General features: G+C 43.6%; 1 protein-coding gene across 2 annotated transcripts in view; it reads right to left on the reverse strand.

Annotated features, from left to right (window-relative positions):
• Positions 1 to 23,058, reverse strand: part of LOC106607935 (pro-neuregulin-3, membrane-bound isoform) — a 583,319-nt gene that overhangs the window by 101,049 nt on the left and 459,212 nt on the right. For both annotated transcript variants that reach the window (XM_014205430.3, XM_014205421.3), the window contains exon 3: positions 20,526 to 20,599. In XM_014205430.3, coding sequence (XP_014060905.1) covers positions 20,526 to 20,599 — 74 coding nt within the window. The remainder of the gene's footprint in view (positions 1 to 20,525; positions 20,600 to 23,058) is intronic.

A 23,058-nucleotide genomic window follows, 5' to 3' on the forward strand; every position in this document is an offset into this window, starting at 1 on the left:
AGAGGCGATACTATGAGGAGAGAGAGCGCAACGAGCACGAGGGCAGCCCCAATAATTTTTTTTGGGGGGGCACACGGGACAGTCGGCGGAGCCGAGGTCGGAACCAGAGCCAGCCGGGTTGACATTGGAGGTGAGCGAGGGGTACGAGGCAGAGACTGTGACGGAGTTAATGGGAAAATTAAAGGAGAGAGAGATGAGAGAGCTGCTAGTTTGGTGCATAAGGCACGGCATTCGCCCTACGAAGTGTGTCGTGGAAATGATGTCACCTGAGGCAGCTCTCCATACTCGTCCTGAGGTGCGTGCTGGTTGTCTGGTGAAGACTGTGCCTGCGCCCAGAAACAGGCCTCCTGCATGTCTTCCCAGCCCTGCACGTCCTGTGCCTACGCCCAGAACCAGGCCTCCTGCATGTCTTCCCATCCTGGTCAAGCCCGTGCCTCCTCCACGGACCAGTCCTCCAGTGGGTCTCCCTATCCTGGTCAAGCCCGTGCCTCCTCCAAGGACCAGTCCTCCGGTGGATCCCTCCACCGTGGTCTCTGCTGTGTCGCCTCCTCAGACCAGGCCTCCAGCGGGTCTCCCCAGCCTGGTGAGTCCAGGGCCTGCACCCAGAGCCAGGCCTCCCTCATGTCTCCCCAGCCTGGTGAATCCTGCCCGGAGCTGCCAGAGTGGCCCGTCTGCCCGGAGCTGCCAGAGTGGCCGTCTGCCCTCCGGCCCAGCCCGAGTGGCCCGTCTGCCCTCCGGCCCAGCCCGAGTGGCCCGCCTGTCCTCCGGCGCAGCCCGAGTGGCCCGCCTGTCCTCCGGCGCAGCCCGAGTGGCCCGCCTGTCCTCCGGCGCAGCCAGAGTCGCCCGCCTGTCCTCCGGCACAGCCAGAGTCACCTGCCAGCCGGGCGCAACCAGGGTCGCCCACCAGTCCTCCGGCGCGGCCAGGGGCGCAACCTAAGTGGGCGACGCCAAGGGTGCAGCGGAGGCCACGTCCCGCACCTGACCACCTCCAGGTTAGGTGGGTTGGGGAGGGGGGGTGTAGCACAGTGCCGTCGTTGATGGCAGCCAGCCTCCCTTCCCTCCCTTATTGTTTAGGGGGGAGAATAATTTTTTGGGGGGGGGATTTTTTTTTTGTTTCAGTGTAGGTGCATTCGGAGTATGCACCTTTGAGGGGGGGTACTATCACGTCCTGACCAGTAGAGGGTGTAGTTGGGTGAGGACGTGGCAGAAGAGAAGTGTGTGTTTTGATTGTTTCGTTTATTTTGGCCGTGTGACTTCCAATCAGGCACAGCTGTAGAGGGTTGTGGCTGATTGGGAGTCACACATAAGTAGCCTACTTTTCCTTTGGGGGTTGTGGGTAATTGTTCTTGTTACAGTGTTTGCACCTGACAGGACTGTGTTGGCTGTCAGTTTATTGTTTTTGTAATTGTATAGTGTTCCGTTTCATTAAATATATCATGAACACTAACTCCGCTGCATTTTGGTCCAGTCTCTCTAAAGGCAGCCGTTACAAGTGGAAATGCCTAGGAGCAACAACGGCTTAGCCGTAAGCTCAAAGAACGGGACCGCAGAGTGCTGAAGCATGTAGTACATAAAAATCGTCTGTCATCTCAATACTGAGTTCCAAACTGCCTCTGGAAGCAACATCAGCACAATAACTGTTTGTCGGGAGTTTCATGAAATGGGTTTCCATGGTCGAGCAGCTACACACAAGCCTAAGATTACCATACTCAATGCCAAGCGTCGACTGGAGTGGTGTAAATCTCACCACCATTGGACTCTGGAGCAGAGGAAACTCGTTCTCTGGATGATGAATCACCATCTGGCAGTCCGACAAACGAATCTGGGTTTGGCGGATGCCAGGAGAATGCTAAATGCCTGAATGCATAGTGCCAACTGTAAAGTTTGGCGGAGGAGGAATAATGGTCTGGGGCTGTTTTTCATGATTCAGACTAGGCCCCTTAGTTCCAGTGAAGGGAAATCTTAACGCTACAGCAGACAATGAAATTCTAGACGATTCTGTACCTCCAATTTTGTGACAAAAGTTTGTGGAAGACCCTTTCCTGTTTCAGCATGACAATGCCCAGTGGACAAAGCGAGGTACATACAGAAATGGTTTGTTGAGATCAGTGTGGAAGAACTTAACTGGCCTGCACAGAGCCCTGAACTCAACCCCATCGAACACCTTTGGGATGAATTGGAACGCCGACTGCGAGTCAGGCCTAATCACCCAATATCAGTGCCCAATGTCACTAATGCTCTTGTAACTGAATGGAAGCAAGTCTCCGCAGCAATGTTTCAACATCTAGTGGAATGCCTTCCCAGAAGAATGGAGGCTGTTATAGCAGCAAATGGGGGACAAACTCCATATTAATGCCCAGGATTTTGGAATGAAATATTTGACGAGCAGGTGTCCACATACTGTTGGTCATGTAGTGTATCTGCAAATTTGTGACGTAGTAGTATGCAATTTTAGGGGACCACTTTTGGCTCGTGAGCACTACTTTCAGAACAACTGTCTAAAAAGTATATACAAATACTGGAGAATCTCGTTATCACAGTCATAGTAAGTACATTTTTCCTCAATAAAGAAGTTATCAGCAAAGTCAGTGCTATTATGAAAAGACAAGTACATTTACTCACATTTCTATTTATATAAGCTTGACAACACTGGATCTCCATAATGCAGCATTCTCAGTGCATGGCACTTGCTTTATGTGTGCTACAGTACAACAGCTTTGAGCTTTCAGATTCTCTGAATCACATACATAGAAAGAAACATTCTATATTGAACCAAAAGGAACATTCCACATAAAACGTACAAATACATTAATACACAGTAATAGACAATAACAACATAAGATACTACATTATATTCAAAATAATACATTAAATAACAGTTATATATAGGAAAGACAGCAAGAGACAACAAAAATACTATTTACACACTATTCATATATATATATATATATATTCATTTTATTGTATACCCTACAGTTACATTTGATCTTTAGAAAGAGGAGAGGCACTGTGATACAGTAAGTTTTTTAACTTTTTTTTTAAGCTAAACTTGCTTTTTGCCTGAGTGACCTCTGGTGGCAGAGCATTCCATGACTACATGACACTATACATAACTGAGTGCAGGCTAAATGTTGAGCTAACCCATACATTATCTAAAACAGAAATTACTACTACTGTATTACTGGGTCCTGCAAAAATCACTGGTGGATTTCAAGACATTAGAACACTGTGAACATTGGCTTCAGTCTTCCTCCACTGGTTAGCTCTCCACCATCAGAGAGCGAGAAGGAGGGAGAGAACAACCTCCCATCCTCACTCATCCCAGCTTTAATGGCCCATCACTTGGGAGAGCGCAATCCCCATGCAGCAAGCCGTTACAAAGCCCTAGTACCATCTGCATAGAACTCCCATATTCTTCATTACAGTCCAGATGACAATATCCATATGTCACTGTAAATGGCCCATCTAAAACCATTACCATGAACTTGTATAAATATTTTACAAGTATGAACAAGCAGAATCGCACAGAGCCTCGCCAGATGAATTGCCGCAATCAATATGAATTTACTTGTGCGCCTGTGTTATTCTTTTCCCATGCAGAAAAGGTAAATTGGCTTCAGCAATTGCAATCCATTAAGCCTATTGCATCAACATTCTATATTTACCAATGGGGGAGGAATGTGATTTATAGGACATAGATGCCTGGCTTGTTTTGGTCTAATTCTATACAGGCATAATAGATTTGGTCATCGGAAGCACATAATTCTCATATGGGGACATTAAGGTATTATCTAATACTTTGCTGACCTTGCTGGAAAGCATCTCCTGAGGAATGATTCATGTGAGTAACTACTTATTTTGTATCCTCAGGAATCTTAAAACTGATCCAAGACTGTGCATAACACAAAAATGAATATGTTGCATAAGCTTTTCTCTAACATTGTAATTTGATTGACTTGAAGGATTACTGTACAGATGAAATGCTCTTTCGGAGGGATTATTCCTTTGTACAGCCTTAGCCCACCTTTGTTGTTTATTATTAATACTGCAGCTCATTTTTATACACCACAGGCCTACCATTCATCAAGACACATTTTAATTGTGACAGCAATTTCTGGGAGTTTTGCTTTGTAGTCTGTTGAATTTCAATGGCCTTCTATTATGGGATCTGTCCTCACACCTTCCAATGTTCATAAATGTACTTGCTGCTAATGTATAGTGATAGGGTTACATACAAGTAGAAAGTTACTCAGATGCTTGTCTCTCTGAAAAGGTGGGAGTACATAATAGTAGGAAGGCAGGAATACAATGGGCGGGGGTTTTGACAGAACGGTGCTGAGTGCTGCTAAACCACCTCTTTCCATTCTTGACAATTTGAACGCGGCATGGCGACGTCTCCAGAGATCAGCCTTTACACTTTTCACTCCTTTGTGGGAGAGGTGAGACTGTGCTTAAAGGAGTCTGCAGACATGCGGGGCCCCTTGCTCTATTTCAGGTGAATGAAAGGGGATAGAAGCGTTCTGCTGCAGATAGAGGACTGTTCAGTTTAGAACATGTGTTTGATATGAAACAGCACAGTGTCATAAAGTAACATGTGGCATTCACCTGTTACTGAATCCTCAGGTTCATCTAAAGTGGAGTATGTTGTAGAACCTGACTGAATATATAGTAGTTAAAAGACCACGAATACATACGTTAATTGTAACATAAAAAATGTTAACATCTGGACTGAGACTGATAGGCTATGAGAGCACCTTGTGGTGGGGACAATAAAAGGCCACTCTAAAATGTGCAGTTTTGACACACAGCACCATGCCACAGATGTCTCAAGTTTTGAGGGAGCATGCAATTGTCATGCTGACTGCAGGAATGTCCACCAGAGCTGTTGTCAGAGAATGTATTGTTAATTTCTCTACCATAAGCCACCTCCAATATAGTTTTAGAGAATTTGGCAGTATGTCCAACCGGCCTCACAACCGCAGACCACGTGTAACCAAGCCAGCCCAGGACCTCCTCATCCGGCTTCTTCACCTGCGGGATCATCTAAGACCAGCCACCCGGACATCTAATGAAATTAAGAATATTTCTGTCTGTAATAAAGCCCTTTTGTGGGGAAAAACTAATTCTGATTGGCTGTGCCTGGCTCCCCAGCGGGTGGGCCTATGCCCTCCCAGACCCATCCATGGCTGCGCCCCTGCCCAGTCATGTGAAATCCATAGATTAGGGCCTAATGAATTTAGTTCAGTTGACTGATTTCCTGTAAATCATTGAAATTGTTGCATGTTGCATTTATATTTTTGTTCAGTTTAGATATGGATTACAATGCGACTCAGGGCTCAAATGGCTGTGAGAGGTGGAGCCCCAATGTGGTAGGAGTGCAGTGGTGCACTAACGACTGACCACTAGGAGTTGAGACTCCATAGTGAGCTCACCCTTGAAGTCATCTGAAAGCCTATTCTCTACAACCTAATCGGCCCAGTTGATTTATACTTTGCCTTTTCCATTATGGGAACGTGGGAATTAAACACATGAAGGCCTTTCTGCATTCAGACATGACTTTAAGGACTTTTTATTCATTCGTAACCTGCAATCAAATATGCAAGTTGTATTCTTCGAAATGGGAATTGTGCTGTGCTACAGATTTACTCTACATGGCCAAAAGTATGTGGACACCTGCTTGTCGAAAATCTCATTCCAAAATCATGGGCATTAATATGGAGTTGGTCCCCCATTTGCTGCTATAACAACCTAAATTCTTCTCGGAAGGCCTTCCACTAGATGTTGGAACATTGCTGCAGGGACGTGCTTCCATTCAGCCACAACAGCATTAGTGAGGTCAGGCGCTGATGTTGGGTGATTAGGCCTGGCTCGCAGTCGGTGTTCCAATTCATTCCAAAGGTGTTCGATGGGGTTGAGGTTAGGGTCAGGGCTCTGTGCAGGCCAGTCAAGTTCTTCCACACTGATCTCAACAAATAATTTCTGTATGGACCCCACTTTGTGCACTGGGCATTGTGATGCTGAAACACGAAAGGGCCTTCCCCAAATTGTTTCCACAAAGTTCGTCTATAATGTCATTGTCTGCTGTAGCATTAAGATTTCCCTTCACTGGAACTAAGGGGCCTAGCCCGAACCATGAAAAACAGCGCCAGACCATTATTCCTCCTCCACCAAACTTTACAGTTGGCACTATGCATTCAGGCAGGTAGCGTTCTCCTGGCATCCGCCAAACTCCGTGCTTTTGCTGTTCATTAGGCCTACTCATCTTGTTGGCTGACGAAAAGTAAATGTGTACAGTTATTCCAATATCTTCAATGCGCACCTCGGAATAGGATGAGGACATGCGCAGTTGCATCCCTGATGTGTCTGTCTTCACTTGTAGCCTGTGATAAAGACCCGATCACATGATGGAAAGCTATGTGAGCGAGAGGTGATTCTGGCCGCAAAAGGCATGGATTTTTTTAAGGTGCATTAAGGCCACACAAAAGGGATGCCGCCATGAAATAGGCATTATCAAGTGCATGTCAAATTGTGAATGAGTGACTGATGTAGTATGTGCAGCCTGCGCAAAAAAACAAAGCAGAGCTCATGCCTTTCAACCAACTTTTTTCAAATCATCATTAGTTATATCATGCAGCCTTACAATGTATTAAAAATCAAAACATATAGCCCAACATTTGTAGAACAACCAAAGTTACATTAATAACTCTAAATTAGACATATAGCAGTACCTATTTCTTTGTTTACCACTAAACACAGAATAGCCGCATGTGCCCACTCCCTCAAATCGTTTGGAGAAAATATCCTTTCTTTTTCATTCAGCTTTGTTCAATTGTATTCTTCATACTATTATATAATGCCATGGAATTCTAAGCAAATCTTGTCTGCTAAATGAACTAGCGTAGCCCACAGTCATTTGGCATAGAGAGATCAGTACCTAACATAAGGACAACTCAGAGCATGCTATTTTGTTCTTCTGAAATAGATTACATTTTCTTCATATCTTGCTTCTTAAGACCTGTGTAAAATAAATAATAGATTTATTGTGGTGTATGCTATATTACATGGATTTATTAGACTTTTAAAATGTACAAGTTCCAAAGGTCTGGATCAGTGGCTTGTAGACTGTGTGGAAGCCAGGAGATGCTAAATCTGTATGTTAATTAACGGTCAATAACCGTGAGGTTGACAGTTATTTGCTTGACAATCACCGGCTGACAAAATTTCGTGACCGCCGTTGCAACCGAGGACAGACGACGTTTACGCGCTTCAGCACTCGGAGGTCCAGCGTTCTGTGAGCTTGTGTAACCTATCATTTTGCTGCTAAGCTGTTTTTGACCATTGCGCCAGCGGTCAGAAATTTGAAGAACTGAGTTGTTGGAAAGGAGGCATCCTATGACGGTGCCATGTCTTCAGTACCGGCCATTCTACTGCCATTGTTTGTTTTTGGAGATTGCATGGCTGTGTGCTCAAATTTTATATACATGTCAGCAACAGGTGTGGCTGAAACAGCCAAATCCACTAATTTGAAGCGATGTCCACATACTTTTATATAAAGTATATTGTGTATCATAGGCCTGCAGTAGCTAAAGCTGAACAATATCCAAACCACACCAAACCTTCACAAATGTTTCTAAACTTTATTAGGGTCATATCAAAAGTAAGTCAAGCCATTGTTTATATGGAAAATACGAGCAGAAGAGCAAACGTAAACCAGAGAAAAAACGCATTACCCTCCGCTGTGACCCTACACCCCAAAAAAACTCAATCCTCCCCAAAGCAACCAAAAAAATTGGACAACCCTCCCCTATTTTGGACCACCCCTCCCCCCAAGTACATTTTGATATGTCCCTTAGAGCCATGCAAATGAGTGTGTCTCAACAGCCCAGCCTAGAGTTTTCCTCAGCAATTTACCAGGTTGAAATGTTATTCTGTACCCAAGACACTGGGAGCGGAGGAGTGCTGGAGATGAAAGGAAGGGTGTTTAACATGGAAGGATAGAGAAACGGATGGTGATTACATTCCCTATTCAAACAGAATACATTTGGTTTCACTTGACTCCTGCATGGCACATTATACTGTGAATGTTCCTACAAATAGAGTGTGCCAAGCAGTGAGATATTCTTTTCACAAACAAATAAAGTATATGTTAAAGCATATCTATTCTGTTCCCTTACTGGAAGAATTTTGGCTGAATATAATACTGCACTGGGAACTAACCTGGGCCAATCTGTTATTATCACTTTTTGGCCAAATGACAGGAGAAACCCAATAACCCAAGAACTTAGATCTAGAGTAGCAGAGTAAAACTATCAGCAGTTTGAAGCCATATTCCTGCAACAGATAATGGGTCTAATCAGTGAAAGGCTCCTTGAACTTGTAGTAAGATTTGTCTTGGCGGGCAGAGTTATCCGAGGATCCCAACAGGCTAGTTCCAGAGGGAGACTTTGTCCTGCTTTGATGGAGAGATTAAGCCATGACCAGCATCTCAGTGGAGCTTTTGAGGATGATGACAGTTCTTTTGAAAGCTTCCACCTCTCTCAGACCCACTGTGCCACTCATGACAGCCTTGGTGAGCCAAAGGCCTTGGCAGAATCAACCTGGCCTACCAGTGAGGCCCTGTATGTAGTATTAGTTTACCTGGGGCACAGTGTGTGGAGGAAAGGAAGGAGAAGGAGGGGAGAGGCTGGGACAGTTTGAGCTGTAGGGGGCTGTTGGGGCAATGGAAGCCCAGTTAATTTCTAATTGGGAGAAGGAGAATAGGGGTGAATAATATAACTGTTTAAACTGCATGGTCCAAATGCCATGGTTGACAATAAAACACACCCTGCGCTTTTGGCTGAATGGATTTGGACTTCTGCAAGGATTGTCGGTGCCAGTTTAATTTGGGCAATAACTTACACTCACTCTGTCAAATGACCACTCTTATGAATCTGTCACAGCTCTCAAACTAATCTTTTTTGCATTAAGTTTATTTATGGTCAAAAAGCCAAACAAGATATAATCAATTGAAATCACTTCTCGGTAGATGATGTCTTTAATTAACGTCTTTATTAAAAGCCGTGAGGAATAAAAGTTACACAACGATTCAAGATGAATCTGTGGCTAAAGGTCTTAAAGCGATGAAAGAGACAATTGGAAAGGGATATAATGGAGAGGATGGTGAGATAATAGCCGAGCTCTATACTGTGCACAATCTGTCCCTCACTTTTGATCTCACAATGACAAAGTTCACAGAGATAGGAGGTGGCCCCCCCTCGATACCATGATCAATACGGAAAAAGACAATATATCAAATTACTTTTAAGAACATGACACCCATGGAGCTTCCTTGGACAAACTCAATTAAAATCTCCGTAGACAGACACTTAAAATGGCCGTGCATATGGACCAGGTGGATTTTGATGCTTTCTTCTAATTTCCCCTCAAAACAAGTAAAAAATGCAACATATGGACACCAGTCTGTAGTACTGCTGAGCCTAGTAGGCTGACTCACTGAGGTTAGTGAAAGAACCAAGACATCAATGGCCCGGTATTGTGAGAGGCAGTATGACCCTAACATAGGGTTGTTGCGGTCATGACATTTTGTCAGCTGGTTATTGTAATGGAAAAGACTGCCTGTCTCACTGCAATTGACCGTTATTTAACATAAACACAGAAGAAACACAGTAGGGCGGCAGGGTAGCCTCGTGCTAGTAACCAAAAGGTTGCAAGTTCGAATCCCTGAGCTGACAAGGTACAAATCTGTCGTTCTGCCCCTGAACAAGGCAGTTAAAATAAGAATTTGTTCTTAACTGACTTGCCTAGTTAAATGAAGGTAAAATATATTTTTTTTAAAGAACAGAATATGAGTCGGCCTACCGTATGTTATCTGACTATGCGCCATGCCATAGGCTGTAGGCTTGTTCATTCAGCAGACAAGACAGGCCTATTGCTTACAAGTTCCGTGCCATTATTTTATATGATTTTATAGTAAGTAGAATGTAATTGAACTTAGCTGAATAAAATAGAAAGGAATTTTTCCCATTCTGGAGCAAGTGCGCATATGAAGTGACTATGTTGTGTGTAGAAGTGATCATCGAAACAGGTCACAAACACTAGATTTACAGTTATTTGGCAACTTTAGTTGTGGATGATACAAACCTTAGAATGTCTTATAAATCAAAACATATATGGCTGCATGGTGCAACTATAGGCTATTTGTAACGTCTGCTATCAATCACACTATCAAACACATAGATCCCCTGAACGCAGCTCACTCTCCAGATCCCAATCACCTGAATTCTGATCACCTGTTCACACACCTGTATGTCATTATCACACACTATTTAGTTCAGTTCTTTGCACCCTATCATTGTGAGGTATTGTTTGTTTTGTGACACACTTCTATTCGGAGCTCTGTTTTTCCCGTAATTTACTCCTCCCGTGTATGATAGTTTTTGCCTGCCTCACTTACGAAGCCTTTTGCCTATTCCCTGCCTGTACTTTAGCCTATTGGATTTCCTGTTATCACCCTATTGCCTGATCTCCCGGACGACGTTACTAGCCTTTTCACTGCCTGTACTGTTGCCTTTTTGGACCCCCTGTGTATGACCTTCTGCCTGCCCCTGGACCCAGCTACCTGCCTCCTCCTGTGGTCCTTTACAATAAACTCCTACTCCGCACCCTGCGCTTGAAACCAGCTCTCTGTCTCCCATCATGTTCATTACACTATTGATGATTTAAGAAAGTCGCAAAATAAGCTTGAGCTCTGTTCCTTGCCTCAGGCTGCACAGCTGTTCTCTCATCAAGTGATCATATTTTCACCCATCTGACTATTCTCAATTTAATATTGTCTTTATTAATATGTGACCCGTTTCAGGAAACTAGGCGTATGTACTACTTCACACAAGAGCCATTTGAACGTAATATATTTTTTTCTTTTTTTGGCAGAAATGTCTTCTGAAACATGTGAACTTTCATGTGCCTTAATAACAAAGACAATGAGTGGCATGGACATGCCCAGAGATGAGTTTGGATTGGTCTGCCGTATAGCCTGCTTCTGTCTGTTTGAGCTGGTTAGTATATGTAGGTAATCCTGTCAAACGCGGCTTTAAAAAAATATACACTGCTCAAAAAAATAAAGGGAACACTAAAATAACACATCCTAGATCTGAATGAATGAAATAATCTTATTAAATACTTTTTTCTTTACATAGTTGAATGTGCTGACAACAAAATCACACAAAAATAATCAATGGAAATCCAATTTATCAACCCATGGAGGTCTGGATTTGGAGTCACACTCAAAATTAAAGTGGAAAACCACACTACAGGCTGATCCAACTTTGATGTAATGTCCTTAAAACAAGTCAAAATGAGGCTCAGTAGTGTGTGTGGCCTCCACGTGCCTGTATGACCTCCCTACAACGCCTGGGCATGCTCCTGATGAGGTGGCGGATAGTCTCCTGAGGGATCTCCTCCCAGACCTGGACTAAAGCATCCGCCAACTCCTGGACAGTCTGTGGTGCAACGTGGCGTTGGTGGATGGAGCGAGACATGATGTCCCAGATGTGCTCAATTGGATTCAGGTCTGGGGAACAGGCGGGCCGTCCATAGCATCAATGTCTTCCTCTTGCAGGAACTGCTGACACACTCCAGCCACATGAGGTCTAGCATTTTCTTGCATTAGGAGGAACCCAGGGCCAACCGCACCAGCATATGGTCTCACAAGGGGTCTGAGGATCTCATCTCGGTACCAAATGGCAGTCAGGCTACCTCTGGCGAGCACATAGAGGGCTGTGCGGCCCCCCAAAGAAATGCCACCCCACACCATGACTGACCCACCGCCAAACCGGTCATGCTGGAGGATGTTGCAGGCAGCAGAACGTCCTCCACGGCGTCTCCAGACTGTCACGTCTGTCACATGTGCTCAGTGTGAACCTGCTTTCATCTGTGAAGAGCACAGGGCGCCAGTGGCGAATTTGCCAATCTTGGTGATCTCTGGCAAATGCCAAACGTCCTGCACGGTGTTGGGCTGTAAGCACAACCCCCACCTGTGGACGTCAGGCCCTCATACCACCCTCATGGACTCTGTTTCTGACCGTTTGAGCAGACACATGCACATTTGTGGCCTGCTGGAGGTCATTTTGCAGGGCTCTGGCAGTGCTCCCCCTGCACCTCCGTGCGCAGGAAGGCGGAGGTAGCGGTCCTGCTGCTGGGTTGTTGCCCTCCTACGGCCTCCTCCACGTCTCCTGATGTACTGGCCTGTCTCCTGGTAGCGCCTCCATGCTCTGGACACTACGCTGACAGACACAGCAAACCTTCTTGCCACAGCTCGCATTGATGTGCCATCCTGGATGAGCTGCACTACCTGAGCCACTTGTGTGGGTTGTAGACTCCGTCTCATGCTACCACTAGAGTGAAAGCACCGCCAGCATTCAAAAGTGACCAAAACATCAGCCAGGAAGCATAGGAACTGAGAAGTGGTCTGTGGTTACCACCTGCAGAACCACTCCTTTATTTGGGGTGTCTTGCTAATTGCCTATAATTTCCACCTGTTGTCTATTCCATTTGCACAACAGCATGTGAAATTTATTGTCAATCAGTGTTGCTTCCTAAGTGGACAGTTTGATTTCACAGAAGTGTGATTGACTTGGAGTTACATTGTGTTGTTTAAGTGTTCCCTTTATTTTTTTGAGCAGTATATATTGCTTAGTAGAACTGTATAAGTGTTGCGCTCCACTTTCTGGAGAACGGGGTTTTGAAATCAGTGGAATTACAGTATGATAGGGCTAGGCCCCATTTTTGTCAATTCCCGCCTGAATGATGTGTCCAAAGTAAACTGCCTGTTGCTCAGGCCCTGAAGCCAGGATATGCATATAATTGGTACCATTGGAAAGAAAACACTTTGAAGTTTGTAGAAATGTTATAATGTAGGAGAATATGCACGTGACCATATTTTAGCACCCCAAAAATGAACACTTCCAGGTCAACTGTAATATGAATACCATTGTAAATCACAATTTCTCCGCTTTCCAGCTAAATCAATGACGTGACCTTCATGCTGCCCTTCTCTGCACGACTGAAGAAGGCAATGGCGCTCCGCCTGATTTTTTTTTAAATTGAGGGGGAAGCGAAGGCTACTGAGTAATAGTGACATGGGGAGATATGTCCAACTTATCACCTCTAAAATGTTAACAAAACACTATAAAGAGCTGATAATGTGTCATTACATACCTATTTGAAGGTTTGTGTTGAATTTGAATAGGGTTTTTAGGTTGATGCTAAAGTTATCTTCACAAGTATACCGCGGCTGTTGCGGCTTTTGAGAGTCATGATGGCTTGCAGTGATGACACAAAATATGTATGCATCAGTTGTACAATTGACTAGGTATCTCCCTTTCCCTGTCCCTTGGTAGAAAGCACTACCCCTGGTAGAAAGAAGCTGTATGGCACACAATGTGTTGAGTAATGAGTGCCGTATGTGACGTCGTTATTTGTCACAATGTATCGTAAGGGTCAGCGGGGTCAGTTTGTTCAACTTTTCTCTAATACTATTGGTCTGTTACCATGTCAATCAACGCTTGAATAGAAACGTAGTTTACACCCAACACAGTCGCTACAGTCCCATTAGTTTTCATCGCAGCCTCGTTTGAATGCTGCGGGAACACAAAAACTGTACCGAACAGTGTTAGCTACCGTTACATCTTCAAACTAAGGGCAACCATGGCATCTGTGATGTATACGGGTAAGATAGTCTAGCCAGCTACATTTTTAGATATTATACATTTCTAATTTCGACAAAGTTGTTTTCATTTCAAGTTAAAGTGTACTGTTAGCTAGCTAGCTAACATTAGCTGGCTGGCTCACTCTCTAACATTACGTGTATGATCTTATTATTCGTATCTCAGAGCCATTTGCTTGGCTAGTTTTAGCCTACTGTTAGATTGCTAATATTCAACCTGGTTGGTTAGCTCCCTGCAGATTCATGCAGGGTAGTAAAGTCATGAGTTGGGATTGTGGTTCATTGTTTAGCTAGCTAGCTAGCTACATGTCTTAACAAAAGACTCCACTATGCAAGCATGCATTTCAATAGAATGTCACAACGACAACTGTTGATAGATGTAGCTGGTAAATTCGCTCTGGCTATCTACTCCAATTTCAGACCACAGGTAAGATAGTCTAGCTAGCTACATTTTCAGATATTACACGTTTCTAATTTTGACATAAAGTCTTTTAATTTCAAGTTAAAGTGTACCGTTAGCTAGCTAACATTAGCTGGCTGGCACATTAGCTAACATTACATGTATGATCTTATTATTCGTATCTTTGAGCCATTTGTTTGGCAAGTTATAGCCTAATTTTAGCTAGCTAACATTGAATCTGGTTGGTTGGCTACCTGAAGATTCATGCAGGGTAGTAACGTCACGAGTTGGGATTATGGTTCTTTGTTTAGCTAGCTAGCTACATGTCTTAGCAAAATTCTCCACTATCCAAGTATCCATTTCAATAGAATGTCACAAAGACAACTGTTGATAGACGTAGCTGGTAAATACGGTCTGGCTATCTACTCCGATTTCAGACCACGGGCAACACAGTCTAACTAGCTACATTTTCAGATATTACACGTTTCTAATGTTGACAAAGTCTTTCATTTCAAGTTAAAGTGTACTGTTAGCTAGCTAGCTAACATTAGCTGGCTGGCAAGCTAGCTAAAGTTACGTGTATGATCTTATTATCCGTACCTCAGATCCATTTGCTTTGCTTGTTATAGTCTAATGTTAGCTAACTAACATTGAACCTGGTTGGTTTGCTACCTGCAGATTCATGCAGGGTAGCAATGCCATGAGTTGTGATTATGGTTAATTGTTTAGCTAGCTAGCTAGCTGCATGTCTTAACAAATGACCACTATGCAAGTGTCCATTTTAATAGAATGTCACTGTGATAACGGTTAGCCAGTTAGCTTGGGTGCTTGATTGCTGTTGTCAGGACAGAACGCTCGGATCAACCCTTAAAGAGATTGGTGGAGTTAACGATGGTGTGAACGATGGGTGTGAACGATGCTGAAAGGGTGTAGACAAAGAAGAGCTCTCCAGCAGGTACCAAAATATTCAAAGGCCATTTTCTCACAATTGAAATTGATCAACTTTCAAAGCAGAAATACTTTCCCATTGCTCCTCAATTGCAGTTTATGATATAACTTTTTGTAGCTAGGTGTCTCTGCTTTTATACAATGTAAAAAACACAATTTCATATTGTGCTACAAAAGACCGAAACAAGGCGGTTGGTCACATATGTCAAATTAGTTTTGATTGAGAATGGCCTATTATCAAATGGGCAGGAACAGGTGCAGGGGAATAGCTCGAAAAGCTAATTGAGGCCACTTTGCCACCTGTTCGTTTTCCAATAATATGCTTGCTAGGCTTATTTCACTCAGCATCAACCACTGTTTGGTGAGCATGCATCCTCTTGCTGGACGACAGGTGATATTCCGCCCCAAACTCTGTATGCTATGGGCTCTCCAACCGTGTTCCTGCAGACACCTAGTGCTTAATTTGGGAAATCTTTTTGTGAACATCGATAGGAACATGTTTTCACAACAAAATATATTTAAACAACTGTTGACAGCCCCTCTCTTTGCACACTCAAGAGAGGAATGAAGGAGAGAGGGGAGGACATGGAAATGCACGGTCGTGAGATATTCTGTAGCTAAAGGTAATGTGTCAGACCATCAATTATGCAAATATAAAAAAATCCCATATTACTAGGCTATTCAAAATCAAATAGAAGGGAGGCTATCTTTGTAAGCCTGCACATCAATGAACCAACAACATCAGCAAGGCCTATACGTTCTCTCCCAGACTCATGGATACAAACTTTGGAGCGTAGTATAAGGTAACCAGTCCAGCCAGTATGCATTATAATACAGTCCACACTCAAAGGTGATTACTAGAATTTGTACAATTTTGGAGTATAGGCTAAACCAATTATGTACCAAAGAGATCTTAATTCATTTTTTCTTTTAAATATTTTTCTGCCATGTGTAATATGTGGTAGGCTTTGTATTGTATATCGGCACCAGTGGTGACCCGTCATTCAGGGCAGGGAGCTTGGGGCTTGGGCCCCACCTGTTTTGAACCCCACCTTTTGGGTTGCCTGTTTTGCATGTTATTTTGACATTAATATGTGTCACATATCAGTTTGCAAACAATGTAATAAAAAATGTTAATAAAGCCGCATACAAACTTGGTCTCTTTTTTGCTTTCTTGAGTAAGGCACCTCCAAAATGCAGGTGTTTCAGCCTACCTCAGTGCTTTCTGTGGTGGTGGGGAAGTCAGTGGAAATACGAAGCGGGGGGTTGGTAATGTTCTCTAGTTGCGCCGTGATTTGGTAATGTTCTCTAGTTGAGCCGTGATTGGCTCAGTGTTCTATCACTCATGGGGACACTACGTCACCGCCAAATGTAAGGGTAGAGCTTGAAAATTCAAGCTCCTTGGGTGCTGCCATAGAGTTACATTAGAAGTGCCCATCTAAGAAAGCTCAAGGTCATTGGCCACAGATAAAATTACGTCAAATCACGTTATATCTATAATAGCTTTGATTGGACTGATCATGTCAACATCATTCTTTCAAAATATTAGCTAGCAAGCTAGCAGACATCATCATGAATAAAGTCAACAATCGAATGTACTGGCAAATGCTTTTTAATCCATGTTATATGAAGAGAAATAATGAAGAGAAATTATAGATAAAACATATCAGTGCTCATCGACCATTGAACATAAACATTACACAACAAGTTGGAAATAGCAAATTCAACAATGAGTGGTTTAGAAGGAATTAGTGGTTAACTGCAAGCATTGCAAAGCAATCACAAGCCTGCTATTCAGTGGAGTGGGTGTGTGTCCACGGTCCGGAACCCCCTGCGACGGTCCACGGTCCGGAACCTCCTGCGACGGTCCACGGTCCGGAACCTCCTGCGACGGTCCACGGTCCGGAACCTCCTGCGACGGTCCACGGTCCGGATCCTCCTGCGACGGTCCACGGTCCGGAACCCTCTGCGACAGTGACCAGTCCAGGCACAGCGTCCAGTCCAGCTCCAATGCCAGAGGCTTCATCTGCGCCGGTGCCCAGTCCAGGCACGGAGGCCAGTCACGCTCCATGGCAGGAGCCTTCCTCTGCGCCGGTGCCCAGACCAGGCACGGTGGCCAGTCCCACTCCATGGCGGGAGCCTTCCTCTGCGCCGGTGTCCAGTCTAAACATGGCGTCCAGTCCTGCTCCATGGCCGGAGTCTTCTTCTGCGCCGGTACTCAGTCCAGGTACGGCGTCCAGTCCCGCTCCATGGCAGGAGCCTTCATCGGCACCGATGTCCAGGCCAGGGCTGGTGTCCAGTCCCGCTCCATGGCGGGAGCCTTCCTCTGCGCCGGTGTCCAGTCCAAACATGGCGTCCAGTCCTGCTCCATGGCCGGAGTCTTCTTCTGCGCCGGTGCTCAGTCCGGGTACGGCGTCCAGTCCCGCTCCATGGCAGGAGCCTTCCTTGACACCGAGGTCCAGTTCAGACACAGTGTTCAGCCAGGGTCCATGGCTCAATCCGCGGGATGAGCGGGTTCTTCGGCTCGCACCAGAGCCGCCCCCGATGCTGGTGGATCTGCGGGATGATCGGGTTCTTCGTCCCGCACCAGAGCCGCCACAGATGCTGGCGGATCCGCGAGCTGAGTGGGTACTTCGCCCCGCACCGGAGACACTAGTCACCCCCCCACCCTCCCCATTTGGTTTCAGGTTTTGCGGCCAGAGTCCGCACCTTTGGGGGGGGGGGGGGGTACTATCACGCCCTGACCATAGAGAGCCATTGTTTCTCTATGGCGTAGTAGGTCAGGGCGTGACTAGGGGGTGATCTAGTATATCTATGTCTGTTGTGTTCTAGTTTCTTTTTCTATGTTGGTGTTTTGTATGATTCCGAATTAGAGGCAGCTTGTAATCGTTATCTCTAATTGGGGATCATATTTAAGTAGTTATTTTTCCCACCTGTGTTTGTGGGATCTTGTTTATGTGTAGTTGCCTGTGAGCACTCCATAGCTTCACGTGTTTGTTTGTTCTTTAATGAGAGTTTCATTTTATAAATATGTGGAACCCAGATCACGCTGCACCTTGGTCCGCTCATTACAACGATCGTGACACTTATCCGCTCGTTGTCCCCTTATGCCATAGTTTGTACATCGCAATTGTCATTAGAACCCACATTTGTTTAAGCAAGTCAGCCATGTTTTTTTTAAAGGCTGTAAATTAGGCTGAATGAACTGTTTCGCTGCCAGACAAGGCTCCACTGATAACTAGGTGTGTTAGGTGTTATGGTGTTGGGACAGCTTTATATAGGCACATTGTTTGTCACCGTTATAGAGCATTTAATGTATTCTTTATAGTTGAGTTGTGGAATTTTTTATTTATTTTTATTTTACTAGGCAAAACAGTTAAGAACAAATTCTTATTTTCAATGACGGCCTAGGAACAGTGGGTTAACTGCCTTGTTCAGGGGTAGAACAACAGGTTTTTACCTTGTCAGCTCAGGGATTCGATCTTACAACCTTTGCAGTTATTAGTCCAACGCTCTAACCACTAGGCTACCTGCCACTTTGCTGACATGCATATTAAAAGAAAATGTTGCCGGGTTTGCACCACCAAGATTTACATGCTGAAATCGCCACTGAACGGCACAATCATTATTTGAATTCAGGTTCTTGTTTTTTTGGGCTTGGGCTCATATATATAGGCCTATGCATATGTATACACTCTAATATGCCTATGGGGGTTTTGAATTAATCATCACCTTAGAAAGTGCTGTCCATTTCGTTGTTAGGCTTCGAAAAACAACATCCATAATGACAATGTTTTTCAATCAGGTTCAACCTTTTGTTGAATTTCTTTCTTCAAATTGATCAAGCACATTGAGGGTAGTTTAAAAGCAAGATACTGATTGTGATTTTCAATTGTATTTGCATTGATGTCAGAGTGGTTAGAGGGACAATAGAGCCATGAGTACCAGGCCATTAGTGACCTGATGGTTGTTAGTGAGTTGTGTACTACCAAAGCATGTCCAAAGTGCATAAAAGGAGATTACCGTGCCTTAACGGTCACGTGGTATTTTACTGCGGTCATGACTTGTGACCGCCAGTGCGGCGGTAATACGGTCACCATAACAGCCCTACTCATGACTACCGGCGTGGTGGTAATATTGTCAACGCAACAGCCCTACTCTAGCACACATACTCAAATGAAAGAAACAACTCTGTTCCTTTCAAACTGTTTTTTAACTTTTCTTTTATCTCACTGTACAGTACAGCCACCCACACATTGTGCACTCACTAATGAAAGGAGATAGACAGCTATTGAGAATAAATGTAATATTTTTCAAGGACCATTTTCCTGTGCCTCTGTTATATTCCAGAGGGCATTTTATCACTTCATCATGAAGGCAGGACATATCTGCTTTGATAGGACTGTACTAGCGTAACTATTATGTTCTGTTGGGGGGAGTTTCAACCTGGTCTCAGAGCATTTCATATTATTCTGAATGTAAATCGGTAACACTCCATTTAGAATGATAGATTACGTTTCGCATGGTATGTATTAATTTGTGGATGTCCATCCCCTATTACATGTTATGTTACAAATTTGCAAAACATACAATATGTTACAAATTTGCTAAACATTTGAAATTTTATGAATTCTAGCTAGGTGGTTAACTTTAGCTAGCTGGCTAACATTAGCGAGGTTTTAGGGTTAGGGGTTAGAGTTACGTTTAGGAGTTAGTTTAAAGGATTAAGGTTAGGGGAAGGGTTAGCTAAAATAGTTAGGTGAAGGGTTAGCTAACATGCGAAGTAGTTGCAAAGTAGCTAAAAGTAGTAAGTAGCTGAAAAGTTGATATTTTGCTAAAATGCTAAAATTATCCATGATAAGATTCAAATCCGCATCCTTTGGGTTGCTATACATTTGCATTATATGCCCCCCATCCCCCCAACCAACCACCCTACTTTCATTTTTGCCTTATGTCACAATATGTCTTATGTAACCATACCAAACGTAACATGTCACACTAATTTAAGTGTCCCAGATTTACATTTACAATGTTAAGTCTAGTCTATAAAACCAGGCTGGGAGTTTAGGTGTGATGAATAGAGAGACCATCCACAGTTAGAGACAGATTGATTTCTTCAGAAACTGGCAATGAGATGGTTTTATTAATGTGTTTTTTTCCCCCTAATCATGGCAAACATGAGCATACTGTACATAGAGCATCAGTGGGGACCCACAGTCAAAGTGTTTCTATTACAACACGGTAATCAAACTGAGAAAGATTACTGATTAGAACCTTCCCTCTAAGTACAGCCTATGCACTTTTGATACTTGAGAAGAGACAATGCCGTTTAATGTTCATGTTTATCGTATCTGATATGAATGTAGACCTGAAACCATGAAAACAAATAGGTGCAATGACTATCTCCGGAGTTTGTCTTTATTTCTCATTAGATGATTAAGGAAAGGTTCTTACTCGGATCAGATAAGATGGAGTCGGTCTTCGGCAGGAACTGGTCGCACCGTATACCTTGGTAGCCTTCTTTACACCTGTAAATAAAAATACATGTCAGTCAACACATTGTGAACTTGGGGTGAAGCAGGGTTTGAGAAATTTGGTTAAAGGTTATAGTAGATTGCTGGCAATTGAATATGCTGTTTCATGATACAAGTATCGTTCAAGCTCAACTATATCTGTGTCAGATGGCCAGGAGCAAAAAAAAAATATGCATTGAATCCATCTTCCTTTTCTATTTGCTCACTCTTTCCCTCTTGCTCTTCCACTTCTCAGAAGCTCTCAGCCCCAATCCCGGTGTCAGGCAGTAACTTACTATAGAAACATGTCCTCAGGACCAACCTCTGAAGCACACACAGATTGCACATAATGCATGACCTTTCCACACAGAGCATAACAACTGCATATATGCTAAGGAGCTTACACCAGGTCTAGGTTTGACATATCCAAGCTCGAGCAATCCTCCAAAGACTCAGAGCTCGTTTAAACTCAGCTTCTTTTGTCTCGATTTTTCTGTTGGTGCTAAAGCTTCATTTTCAATCATTAAGCAGACATGCTATTTCACACATAGTCATGCATTAAACCTATGCATTGATAAGTATGAGCATTGCTGGAAAATGTGCCCACACCAAGACTGAGTAAAGCACGATTCATGAACATTTATTTAAAGCTATATGTAAATGAAGTCAGGGTTGTGGCCCGATCACATATATTATATGAGTCATATTTGTTCAGCATTAGACATTTCCCATAGTCCAGGAGGCAGACGGAGGTTCATTTTCTGAAGCCACATAGTGATGGAGACTATCCCCAATCAGAAAGTACAGTCCTACCAGGATCAGAGAACATAATATGAAACTTGCAAACCGGTGACTTTTAACGAAAATGTATTTTTCATTCTCTGGAATCTCTGTCAATCAGCAGTTCCCCTGACAGCCATTAGGACCAACTGTGCAAGCGAGGGAGCAAGACGCTGTGATTAAACAGTCTAAAAAAAACAGGGGGTGGTAAAGAGGAGAGACAGAGAGCTTAATACACACTCACGCACACACACACCACGGTGCACACGACTTTGACAGATTTAACATGTTACCATTCAGAAAAGTGTGTCCACTCCGATTCCTTGAGAGAGGTGCAACACAATAAAACAGCAGGGTGTTTCAAATGGGCACAGCAGGTTGCTTAGCAAGCAGGTGTATCTACGTAATTATTATCTCTCTCTATCTTTTCTAATGTCTGTCTGTTTTGGACCCAAGACCAAACAATGTAAATGTTTTCTCTGGTGAATGCATGAGAAAGTTATAAGAATCGGTATCCTTTGAATGTATATTTGTGTATGGTCATTGTATTTATTTGTATAATGGGAAATGTATGTGCATATATTTTTGTGGATTATGTAAATGTATTTTTCCTTGGCCATAATTACATTTTCGGCCCGTCTCCTGCCTGTGTCTTTGTCAAGTTGCCACACTCTCTCCCACTCCCACTTGGCACAGTTTCCTGCCACTGCGTTTCTCGCCTGAAAACCTGCACCAGAATATTCATTAGGCTCTGGGACAAGTAAATGGAAATGTGAATGTTTCTCTGAAGGAGGCAGAAGGTATTGAGAGCAGCTCTGGTTTTAATTAGTGTCACAGTCATTAATTAGCAGGAACAAATAGGGGAGGGGGTTTGTAGAACGAGGTGTAGATATCACTAACCAATGGAGCCTGATGCACAAAGCTCAGTAGACAGGAAATAAATATAAATACAAGGCCTCAAGCTGTCGGGTTTAGCCGAGGATGTGGAGAACACACACATCACAACATATGCAGGGCATCAACAGACTCAAGGAGCACCGCAAGTCACACTGAAATGGAAAAGTTCAGATGTTGACATATGGAAAACAATTTTGTGTAGTATGAAACAATATTCTTCAGTCTACTGTACTATCATATTGTATTACAGTGTATAATTTCTTGTTGTTCAGATATTTTCATGACTTTAGAGACAAACATCAAAATGGTATGACAATATTGCATTTTATCATTGCATAGCCTACAATTATGATTTAGCCTATTAAAGCACAAAAGTGCATTCATTGCATTGGTAGTATACTTGTATTTAATTTTCATTACGAAATGGTGGACACTGGGAAATGTCAGTTTAGTGCCTTAAGTTTGATCTGGTGAAAAGAACATTTAGCCTGGTTAGCATCTGAGAGCTTTGTGCTGCTTTAGGCAGTGGGCCTTTAATTAGGCTGAGGTGGTATAATCCCAGGGGGCTGAGAGGTGTTACCTTTGAACACTGATTTAAGGAGATAATCTTGTTACAGCCAGGTAGCTACACATAGTAACAGATACAAGTTAGGAAGATCTGCTAATAGCTGTCGGATTCAATCAAACCCGCCTTAGTAATGCTTACACTATAGCACACAAGTATACATGCCATATTTCCAAAACTGAAGCATCTGGAGGAGAGGCCGCCTAGTGTATGAGTGTGTGTGAGACCGAGA

This window comes from Salmo salar, chromosome 01 (assembly GCF_965601325.2).
Source record: "Salmo salar chromosome 01, fSalSal1, whole genome shotgun sequence".
NCBI lineage: Eukaryota > Metazoa > Chordata > Actinopteri > Salmoniformes > Salmonidae > Salmo > Salmo salar.